Genomic DNA, 12624 nt, shown 5'->3' on the forward strand with positions numbered 1-12624 from the left:
CTGACAGCCTTAAAACCCAACAGAGTCTAAAGGGCAGAGGCGCTGTCAGAGGCTGACGACTGACAGTCACACCACCACAGAAAATGAACCAAATATTATCAGACACACTCACTTCACTTCCACATACTGCAAATAAATAACTAAACAAACAGAATGTAGGAGGTACAATCAATTTCTATTGCCTTTGCTGATGTTGACCATTATTCCTTGGGCTGCAGCTAAACAGAGGGATCCACAGTTAACTCTTTTTAACAATTACTAACTTTGATAATGTACTACTCTTACCACTATAGATGTGTGAGGTTTGTTTCTTTGTGCAAGTATATGTATATGCATTAACCCATAAAATACAATAAACTCCTGTAGTGTCACTCTGCCACATTCCCCCTTTACTACTTCAACAACCTGCCATTACTTCAAAGTATTAAACATTTCCCAAAAGGTGAAAGAGCTCAGATCAAACTTGCGGTATAGCTCCTGAGACTAGACAATTTACCGAACTGAATGTATTGTAACTAACTTCCTGCCTCAGGTGATGGAGTTAAAATAAAAACAAGTGCTGAGATCGAGGTTATTTCAACATCTGGCTGACGCCCACACATGCAGAGGCATCGCCTAAACTGTAAACAACATCGCTTGGTAAACAAACTCCCCTCTGTGAGAGAGAGAGAGAGAGAGAGAGAGAGAGAGAGAGAGAGAGAGAGAGAGAGAGAGAGAGAGAGAGAGAGAGAGAGAGAGAGAGGTTATTAAGTAGAAAAAATGAAAATACTCCAGTTAAGTACTTTCCTGTGATTTAATAAAACTTACAGAATAATACAAACAAATCTGAAACACACTTCATTAAGCTACACAGAGAATCCCATCCATGTGTTACTCCAAAAAGGCGGGAACAAACACAAAAATCTCTTTCTAAATATTGAACCTGGTCTTACAGGAAAAGCTGCTGTTACTGTATTTTTTTAACAAATCCAATGAAAATACCAAAACCAACAATGTGTTTGTCTGTCTCTCTAAACTTTGTGCCTTCCATACTGTCTGGGGCTCCCAGTGTGACTGCATCGCTCATTGATACTGTATGTTTTGAATAGTTTAGGAACAATAGAGGGCTGCTCGATTATGGCAAAAATCCAAATCCTGATTATTTTGTTTAATACTGAGACCACGATAATTTAACATTACTGATTGAATAAGAAAACATCATGCATTTATTAAACTTTTATTTAACAGAATTCTTTATATTTTAAAATTATTGTATGTGCATTACCCCAAAAATTCCATATAGCCCATGAAATAAGACACATTTATCCAACATTATTATCTTAGCTGAGTCTTAGAGCACAAGAGGATGTCAGCAACGGAGTGTTTCCCTAGGGGCTGACTGGCTTTGGGGAGTGGAAGGGTGCTCTGTGTTTGCAGGGGTTCTTGAAGTGATTACTTAACAAAGAAACACAGTCGCTCCAATCAAGGTGAAAGAAGAGCAAGGAAAAGAACATATGGAGAGGAGCAGAGCAGAGAGTGGTGAACAACTTGAGTTGACAACAACTCGTTACATAACCATGGTGTTCTGTCTAGAGATGCAGTTACTAAAACCATCGGTGAGCAAGAGAAGTATAAATAATATGGAATTTGTTAGGCTATGAGTAGAGGAAAATACTGTTATCTGCTAGTTTAATTTATGCAGTGTAAAATGCCGTAGGCTTAAGCTAATAATGATGACTAGCAAGTTATAGCAGTTGTAACCACTGTCATCTTAGCTCAAGCTAAACAAACATGCCACAGCCTGACTGAGAATGAGTTTGGGTTTGATAAAATTTGATTAATTGCACAGCTATAGAAGGTTGTTGGTTTTGCTCTTTTTTCGCAAGTTTTTAAATATGATAATAAATATATAATATAAATGACAATACAGAAAATTGACAAATGTATCCTTTAACTCTGTAGTATCTGAAGTATCTCTTGTCTACAATAGGCTTGGGCCCTTTTGTCCACCCATCAAACCATCTACCCAATTCATCTCTGATGCCCTTTCCACCTTTGTTACTGCTTACTAAGAACAGATTTTCACAAGAATGCCCTGACAGGACCAAAGCTGCTCCCAGAGGGGGGGAATGGAGGGGGCAGATGGATCAAACTAACAGCGAACAGTATCAATGAAGAGCATCAGTCAGTTCAAAATTCACAGCAAGTCCCCAAAATCAGAGGACAGAAAAGCTCAAAGAAAGTAAAGAACGCTGAGAGAGAACAAGGAACAATGACTGGAGAGAGGGGAGAAAAAAGGTGTATCGTGTTTCAGCATCCTGTCATACACTAGCTTGCTCAATCTTCCGCTTCCCATCACACTTCTGTTGTGTCCGCTACGCATATCAAACTCTATATACTAGCTTGAATTTTTATTTGTTCCTTTTTCATGTTTGTTTACTAAAAACAAACAAAAAAAAACAAGCAGGGAAAGGAGAATCTCACGGCTGAATGAAGAAAATTCAACAAGCTGGCTTAACATATCCGGCAGTACTCTTTCCTGATTGGCTGGGGGAGCCAGAGCGAGCAACGCCGGCTCGCAGATCAACACAAAAACTCTCATTCATTTATTGGGGATGATGAACAGATAACCAGAGAATAGAGAGACGAAAATGAAAACAGAAGTGCTGCTTATGCCTGCAACAGTGAAGCAAAGGAGAGAGAAGCTAACTAGGACAGAGCCGCGAGACAACAAACAAACACACACACACACACCAGATGTTGCATACACACATGCTTCAACAAGTACATACACAAACAAATGCAAACAGGTACCGAATGCCCACAAACACACAAACAAGGTTTTCACAAACACATGCACAATGTAGATAGGCACATACACAGATAGACACACTTTCAAATGCATGTGCACTGTGACATAAACACACAAACACACACATATAAATAAATCTATATACACATAACCAAATATATACTCCATCCACCCACCATAATTCTCTGATACCATTCTCTGGGATTCCACCCAACACAATATGAGATAAATTCTCTAAATCGAGCGCTAAGCTGTGTGGAGGAAAATATTCAGGGGCTAATATGTTGAATGTTAAACAGCTCACACATGAGCACAATGCTCAGTAATACCCAAATCACTGTTATTATTTCATCTATGTATTTAATTCATTTAAACAGGTAAAGTGGATGAAGAAAATGACATGGTATGATATTAAATCACTAGAAAGTTCTGTTTTTACATAACCTACTCCTATTCACAAAATGTTGGAGGGAACAAGAGTTCAAATAAGAGTCATAGTATGTAAAGAAAAGAGGGAAAATCCCGGTAAACAAACAAAAAAGTCATCATCAGCAACTCTAATAGAATGTCAAAAACTGATTGCCAGGCTCCTATCTCTTGCAGGCAGACACACGGACAAACACGCCAGTTCAAAGGCAGAATAAACATTAGCCAGGCCGAGAAAAAAAAAAGCCTATGGAAGGGAAGGACAAAAGTATATCTTCTCTTAAAGCCGGACACCAAAAGAACAAACAAAGTGAAAATGCACAAAGCGGCAACATTTGTGATTAGTGTATGAGATGATGTGCATTTTTGTGTGTCTGCAAGCATCTTTTCTCCATGTTCTTTCATCAGCTTAGAGATGTGAAGTGATTGGGGCACTCTGCGGTGATTGGAGCAACACTCGGCATACTGCTTAAAAAAATCTAATAATGGTGGTAAAATAGTAAGATAGAGAAAGAGCGAGGCAGAGGGGAAAGAAACAGGCAGACAGAAAGAGGACAGAGAGATAAATACACAGACATATACATAAATTAATAGAAAAACCACTATCCCCCATTACAAATGAAAATTTGGATATTTTTACATTCTTAAAATTATACATACAGTGTAAGTATATTAGATATTTTCTCCTAGTGTAATGTGCAATCTCTGCAATTCATTTCACATTTTGTGAGTCAGAATGGAAATTTAGTCAATCTCTGGATCAGATTACTGTGTGTCTGGCTCTGCAGCAGCTGGCTGGGCACGGGGCTTCGCTCTGGCTGGCAGCTCATTTTGGAATTTTGGATATCAGGTTGTTAGGAGATGCTTTACAGTTTGAAAAGATCACAACCAAAGTAAAGTACTTCATTTCAAATCTGGCAAACCACAATTACCAGAAAAAACAGAAACTGGCTAATGCTATTCCGGTGGTATTCTTCAACGCTTGATTCTTCAGGGAATGTTGAGTGAGCATGCATGTTCCTTTTCAGCAGCATGATGTTTCATATTCATACACGCCCACGCGTTCACACCTCAGATCTGCCTGCAGTCAACCGCAGTCCAACACTATTGACCTCTGAGCAGCTCATCTTAAGAACCTGAAATCTGAATGCCTTGCTTAAGGGCACTAAACTCTCAGAGGCTAAGGGAGAGGAGAGCTTTACTTATTCATTTTACCCAGTGCTATAACTGCTGTTAGTCCTTCAAATAATAATAACAGCAATAATACCCTTTTAAAATTGTGTTTTTGACACCGATATGCCTAGAAAGTCACCGCTCCCAGCCAAGAAATAGCCTGGCACGTAACCCCACAATAAAACCACAACTTGCTTTTGTGCTTTTTTTCACTTACATTATTATAGGGATTAAACAAACAATATATAATATGTTAATCTGTGAGCTTTAGAGGTGCTGGAAAGCACATTTTGTTACCTTTGGACTATCTGCTTCCCCCTGCTTCCACCCTTTATGCTAAGCTAAGCTAACCATCTCCTGGCTCACAAATAAGTGTATTTACCAACACGTCAAACTATTCCAATAAAAATGTATAATCATCATCGTCATCTGAGAATGAAACTGCGAGTGTGTGTGTGTGTGTGTGTGTGTGTGTGTGTGTGTGCATGTGGGAGGTGCCGTAGATGTTTACCTGTAACTGTCTTGTCTGAATTTCCTCCACCATGATTGCAAGACACTTGGTGAAGTCTGTTAGATCCTGGTCATCTGTTTCTATCAGCTTGCACTCCTATGCACAAAGGAAACACACATACACACACACACAGGCAACAAAACACATTCAGATAGATGTACACATCCACAGACAGCAAAACTAAAACCTCCGGCAGAGATAAGGGATAGGGGGGATAGAAACACAGAAAGATAGAGAGATGGAGTGAGGTATAAATCAGTGTTTTAGTCTAGTGTGGCTGCGGGCTGTGTTGCTGAATAATGTAGAGGTTCCAGTCAGTGGCCCTAAACTACAGCATCCAGGTAAACAACCATGCTCTGGCTTTCTCTCCCTCTGTCTCCTTCTCTCTCCACACACTGTCACTTTCCTCCTAACACACACCAATTTCCCACACACAAACTTCACACAAACTTGTTCGCCGTGCTCTGTTTGATCCCATCCATCCTCCCTCCTCTCCCCTTCATCCCGGCCTCCCCTTGTCTTTCTCCCTCCCTTGCGGAGGCTTTTCTGTTCTCTCCTTTCCATTTATGCAGAATTATTCACCGTTTCCGACAAATCTCTGAAGGAACGCCTCAAACTTTCCCATTGTTCTGCTCCTAAAGCATTACCATAAAAGTCTGTTCTCTCTCATGGAAAAAAAAAGGTATAAGGCAACCTGTGTGAAATGTGTGAAAAAGGGACTAATTTTACAGACAGCTACAGAGAGAGGGGAAAAGGAGGGTGTCACCGCTGAAGGCAACCTAAATCTCTGTGTGCGAGTGTGTATGTGTGTGTGTGTGTGTGTGTGTGTGTGATCATGTGTGCATGGCGAAGTGTATCAGTGGGGGTCTGATCACAGTAACACACAGTGTGACACGGCACAGAGATCACACAGATTCTGCATTTTCTTTCCTCGAAGGTGTGCGTGTGTGTGTTTATGCAACACTTTACACTGTATTTATTATTTATTGAACCGAGCTTCATCTCTCCTCAAGTGTTCTGGCTTGACATTTTGCTTGTTATAAACAACGGAAAGTCCACTACATAGACGAATTTGCATTTTATTCGCATGACCTTGGGTTATTCTAAATCCGTACATGAACAAGTCACAGCCAGGAAAACAAAACATTGAACAAAGACTATGACGTAGGATGTCATCAGAGGACTGTCGAGAAGCACCGTCTTGTACCTGAACTATGCTTGTATATAATTTAGGTACAATACCATACCGTCTTGTGTTAAAATGTATTTCAAATAAACACAAGTAACTCCCTCTGTCTCATTATAACTGACATTAGTCACCCCATCTTGCATGTTATCCATCTGCAGGTCCTTAAAAGACATTTTGTGTAGAGTGCTTACACTTTTTTGTTGTATTCACTTCATTATATTTTACAGGGTAGCGGATGTATGCATTAAAGTAAGGCAAACTCAACAGACATCTTACACAATATCTAAAAACTTTTTTTGCTTGTGAACCATTAAGATCAATAAATATCTCCTGGCAAACTTGAGTTGGGAGCACATCAATCGAAGGGTGATGCTCCCCTCTCAGATCATTTCATTCATTTGAATAATTTTTAGAGGCTAGTAACTAGACTAGAGAAAAGTCTGAAAAACAAACAAAGTTTTATTTATCAGAAAATAGAATTTTCTTTATTTTCTATGTTTGCATTCATCTCGTGACCACTGATCTCACAGACATTGCACAAGCACACTCAACACCCAACAATTATATTGATCTATAGCTGTGGTTAGGGGAGAAGCAGTGCCTCCTGCCAAGCTGTGTTAACACTGCCAACAAGCATTACCATTAAATTGTTTTTATGTTTAGGTTAATGACGATTAATGTGAGGTTTAGAGCCAAAAATGACGTTTATGCTCTTAGCAGGCTCAACTCAGGACAACACAGTTTGAGTTGTTTGTGGATGTTAACAGGGAGGTAGTCATAAGTATGATAGAATATATTTTCAGTGTTAAAAGTAAAAAGACGTGTGCAGGAACAAAAGAGATGAGCAAGTTTGCCTGATCCTGAGTAAGCAGGAAGTGTGAGACATACCAGCAAAATGAATTTTGATGACTGGGTCTAAGTGCATCATGAGTGCACTGACATTTGGGGCCATGTCAGACTGCACACTTGTACCCACTTTGATGACTCGGTCTGCATGTTCTTGTCAGGTCTCGAGCAAAAGAGCCGTTTAACCCTAGTCGACGCTGGATAGTCACTTATCCACTTAGGCAGCGTGATCTCAGCAATGTAATCCTCCAACACCACGCACACTCAGAAAGCTTGATGTTTTCTTAAACTTTCTTAAAAAGCTGACTTCACAGTTAAATTGATGAGGGTGTAGTTTCCTCACACAGTGACAATGTGAGGGTCATTTTGGGCGAACATGTGCCTATATTCAGGATTAGACGGATTTAACCCTTGTTTTATTTGCCAGTCAAGTTATTGAGAATGTTACAGGAATTATTCAGAAACAGAGCAGATAACTTGTGTGATATACTTATTTTCTAAGTCTTCACAATGTGTAGCTACAACGACTTGTATATAATTGCGAGCTTTAAGGTATACTAAAAACAGTAACATCGAACTCCGCAGTCAAACACAGCTCTGCAAGAAAATGTCTATATAGTCAGGGTCACTTGAAGTCTTTGTTGCAGCAGATGGGAAGGTCTTGCCTCAAAGGAAGTCAACTTCTTACTAGAGTCGCCTATATGTCAAGGTGGTTAAAGGAGTCTAGTTGTACATTTGAGGCTAAAGATATTATAGAGTTCTTTAGTACAAACTTTCAAATTATGTCTGCCTAAAGTCCCATTGCTTTTTGTTTGTGTGTGTGTGTGTGTGTGTGTGTGTGTGTGTATATATGTGTGTGCACCTGTAGGTCTGAGAGTGTGTGCAAGTTGTGTTCCACTCACCTTGTCTGAATAGAAAGCTTTGACCTCGGCAGTAATGGAATCAAAATCCCCACTGATATAGTCGGGGAGAAAGCTGGATGTGAGGATAGAAAGAGGGGGTGAGGGACAGAGGGAGAGGGTTACAATTGCAAGGAAGACAGAGTGTGAGGCGGAGATAGAAGAGAGATGGAGAGAGAGGACATTGGGGCATGTGTCAGCTCTTTGATCTGTGCAGCGAAAGAGAGGAGTGACGCCGCCGGGGGAAGACGAAGCAACACGGAGACTGACAGGGTGATTCTCTGTGGCACTGAGCCTGGCCCTGTCACACACACACACAAGTGACTGCTGAGATACACAGTTTGATGTGAAAACACACACACACACACACACACACACACACACACGCATATACACACACACGCATATACACACACACATACATGTCATCAAACATAAGCAAATCTGCTAGTTTGATAAATACATCCAAGTAAACTTAAACACATAAATGTAATAGTAATGATAGGACTAGAAGCAAATTCAATCCAAAGTCTCTCTCTCTCTCTCTCTCTGTCACACACACTCACGTGTACACACAAACAAACAGATCAGGATGTACCCGGTGTTCATCGATATTGGCCTGTTCCATTACAATGAGCGACTACATTCTTCATTAGAGGTCATTACAAGTCACAGAGCAATTTGATGATTTGAAACATGTTCTCAATCAATGCAGCATACTCTAAGAGTAAATGGTGAAATAAGTTAATACAAATAATCTTTGTTTATATATGTGGATTACTGACATGGGATAGAGGACAAAGGGAAGTAAAAACAATGCAGACTTGTGTGCTGCAGTACACTCACATTTTTTAAATAATTTGTAAACATTGACAGAGACAGTCAACCAAACAATACTCCCAACCAAAATCTGATCCTATAAGCCATATCTGGTTTTAAAGATACATTTTTGTAGAGTATCAAATGGGTTAAAAATGTATTTTCTACAAACATGGGGACTACATGGAGGATGAAATCGTGCGCTGAAAGGAGGAGGATGTTGAAGGATGCAAATGAACCTAGACTGCTGGGCTTGAAAGCTTGTAGTTTGCTTATGCGAGGTCACTGTACACGAACATTATGTGTATAACTTACTATGATATGGACAAAAAAACTACTTTCTCCTGGTTTTTGACTCATATAACCCATAAATGCAGGCACAAAGTTCACAAAATGAAGTAATACAGAATATTAGTTGTTAAGTACATGAATCTGGCAGGAAAGCCATGTTATTACAAGTAATTAAGAGGCGTTTAACTGGAAATTTAACTGGGCAGGAGGTTATATGGGAATATATATGCATGCATTCTGAACGTACATTTCCCTGTGTATTCCATTCATCCAAATACAACTTTGTTTTGAGGCAACCTGCATTCCCAGGGTGTAGGAATTAACAAGGTCTGTTTCAGATATCAGCAAAAACAGGCAAAACTCTACAAGCCACTACTGAGTAGAACATTCCTGTCAGAGAGAGAGACAGATAGCTCTGTTTATTCCATTTGTGTGTGTGTGTGTGTGTGTGTGTGTGTGTGTGTGTGTGTGTGTGTGTGTGTGTGTGTGTGTGTGTGTGTGTGTGTAAAGAATAGGACCACGCAGGGATGCGGTTGCCACTATCTAGAGGCATTAACAGGTCTGACATTACGATTTCATGGTTGGTTGGGTGGTGTGTTTGTTTGTGTGCGTGTATGTGTATTTATGTGTGTGTGTGTGTGTGCACGTTCCACAGCAAAAGGCGAGAATGATGTTCCGGTCCGTTGCAGAAAGAGATACAGAAGGATTATTCCCCCCCCCCCCCCCCGCATTCACATTTACACCAACAAGATACAGCAAGACAAACAGAACAGCAATTGTATGCAATCTACTGCCACACACACACACACACACGCACGCATAAAGACAATCAACCATAACCCTTCCTGAGCTGGACAAAAAAATATGATCCAGGTAAATACTTTCCACACAAACACATGCACAGGCACTGAGATGTGCACACACACACAATGTGCACAAACATATGCAAATAGGCAGGGACACACAAGCACATGCACACTTGACTTTCCACCCTCTTTATAATACAGGACGCCACAATTGCATCTCCATTCAGAAATAACCTTCATGTGACAGACGGGACGAGACGTGACACTGGGCCCGATCAGAGCTTTACACACACACACACACACACACACACACACACACACACATCCCATTGTGACCTGTGTGCATAACTCCAGCGGATGACAGTAATTGACCAGGCGGGATTCTAAATTCTGCATTTGTGTCTGTGTGTGCGCAAGCGTAAATGCTGTTTGCGTGTGTGTTTGCGTGTCTGAGTGTTGTGTGTCTGACAGTCCTCACTTCCACATTAATATTAACTGACACTTTAATTTGGATGGGAAATAGAGCATTTTACCGCCAGTTTGTCTGAGGATCGGGTGGCGGGGATGGCTGTATGACCTTTGCCTGTGTTTGTGTGTGTGTGTGTGTGTGTGTGTGTGTTTGTCAATCACCCTGCTTGTGTGTCTCTGCATCCTCTTTGCCTGCTTTTTTTTCTCTCCTCTCCCCGACAACCCACACCTCTCCATCCCATGGTGTCTTCTGCTTTGCACTCTCTTCCAATCTCGTCTCATTTCTGCTCTGCAATACTTACTTTTCTGTGTAATTAAGGCAACTTCCCTCCATCTACCCACTTCATTAAGATTTTTTTTTTTAATGCTTCTCCTATTCTTGTACTTTCTTCATGTCTATTTCTCTATTTTCCATCAAACTAAGCTTGACACCATCCTTCCATACGACCACTTAATTACAACATAATGTTGCTTTGTTTATATTCTCTCACATCTTTCATCATCTCCTGAATCACATCATGACAAACTCTTTTCATCACTCGAGGAGATGTTGCTCTGATTGCTCCTCTCATCCTTCCCATCTCCCAATCAGAGAGGACAGCCTGTGAAGGGGTGGAGGAATTATTTTGGATGACATCATTAAGGACTCATATACCTAAACAAGCCAAAGCAAAGGACTTTGACACGTTCAGCTCTCTGAACCAAACCTTAAACATCCATGTAAAAAACAACCATTTCATCGTTTTTGTTCTTAAGGGGTATTTTGTAGGCACTGACAAATGACCTAATTTGTCATTCAAATATGAGGACTTGTTGGTGTGTAGATAAAAGTTTTTATTTTGTAGATGTGAACTCGGTTTATGTGTCTGGTTTCATAACAAAGCAGTGCTGCAAAAGGAAGGCATGAAAATAAAACAATCAGTGCTAACAGTGATCTTATTATCCGACTACAACAAAGAATCTAATTAGCAAGACCTCAAAGCATTTCATTGCATGCTGACGTACATGTGTCTTTAACATGCTTATGTTCATCTGTATTGAAATAATAAAATTTAGTTTGTGCATGATTGTGAAAGCATGTGTGTCTGTAGTGCCTGGATTTGTTCATCCAGCAGTGATCCAGTGATTTATGCTCCAACAGTGCCTAATCCCAAAGTTAATGCTTGATGCTTATAGGTCCTATGGTTATTACCACTACTGGTGATTAGTCTGATAGCCTCATAGTCATAATTCCACACACTCCTCATCCCCAAAACACACACAGCACACACACATACTTACTTTATTAACTTTCAGAATTACTCTCAGGGCTACTATCTGTACTAGAGAGAGTCAGAGAGAGATAGAAAGAGGGAGGGTGTAATTATAATTTTAATAAACCTTAATTGTTACAATTCTAATATATATAAACTTAACAGAAACTAATGATAGCACAACACACATTTTGTAAAAACAAAAGTGTGTGTAACATAGCAAGTATAGTGAAGGAATATCTTGGCAAAAAAACACAAGAAAACTCGTTTGGCTTTGAGCTTCTTGATAAAATATGATATGATAATAAAGAGCAACATAAAATCATTAATAGTGGCTAATTACTGGAGATTAAGAACTGAATTTACTACTAACAGAACAGACCTACTGCATTAACATTACATATTAAATATTATGCCCACCTAAGGTACAGTTGTGAAATGACTCAGCATATTGCTAATTTCTAAGAGCAATGAAAGCAATTACGAGGAAGGAGCCTTTACTTACCAGCCATCAGTTAGTTCGTGAGTGTTTTGAACCCCCTGCCCGGTTTAATTTGTAGTGTAATCCTCGTAATTGTTGGCCTGGGATCCTGTTTTTAGGTCACATAATTTTCGATATCCCAGCAGTGAAACAGTTCCCAAGCTGTGCCAATTTTATTACAGCATATCTGAACACAGCTTGTAATGGATGATATGATGATTACAATACATTTTGTTGAAAATATTTCTAAAAACATATAAAAAAATCAGCCTTAGTCTTGGCTGACCCCATCTGCATATGAAGTCACCTCGAATGGGGTCCTGAACACAATGCTAAGAGATACGGACCGAATTAAAATACTAATTCTGGTGAGCATAAAGAATAGAACGTGTGATATGTAAATGAGAAAACATGGACATGACAGGCAAACAGAAAGACAGACTGCCAGAGTTAGCTCTTAGCCACTAAGTCTTATAAAATAAGTAGTCTCGCGCTTGACAACTTCATTTTCTGAGGCTGACAACATTATCTCCCCAAAACCGAAATGCATACACAATCATGTGCTGACACAACTATGCACTGAAAATCTCTTGACACTGACATTCACAAATCTGCATCTCCCAGTAACTCTACACACACACACACACACACACACACACACACACACACAC

At 39.9% G+C, this 12624-nt stretch overlaps 1 protein-coding gene across 2 annotated transcripts in view; it reads right to left on the reverse strand.

Moving 5' to 3' along the window:
- tpk1 (thiamin pyrophosphokinase 1) overlaps positions 1 to 12624 on the reverse strand; it is a 69338-nt gene that overhangs the window by 30372 nt on the left and 26342 nt on the right. For both annotated transcript variants that reach the window (XM_038726334.1, XM_038726324.1), the window contains exons 5-6: positions 7839 to 7911; positions 4902 to 4997 (exon numbers count right to left, since the gene is read on the reverse strand). In XM_038726334.1, the coding sequence (XP_038582262.1) occupies positions 4902 to 4997; positions 7839 to 7911 (169 nt within the window). The remainder of the gene's footprint in view (positions 1 to 4901; positions 4998 to 7838; positions 7912 to 12624) is intronic.

Source organism: Micropterus salmoides, unplaced genomic scaffold (assembly GCF_014851395.1).
Source record: "Micropterus salmoides isolate LMB-PRFRI ecotype aquatic unplaced genomic scaffold, ASM1485139v1 Ms_hic_scaffold_1, whole genome shotgun sequence".
In the NCBI taxonomy this organism is placed as follows: Eukaryota; Metazoa; Chordata; class Actinopteri; order Centrarchiformes; family Centrarchidae; genus Micropterus; species Micropterus salmoides.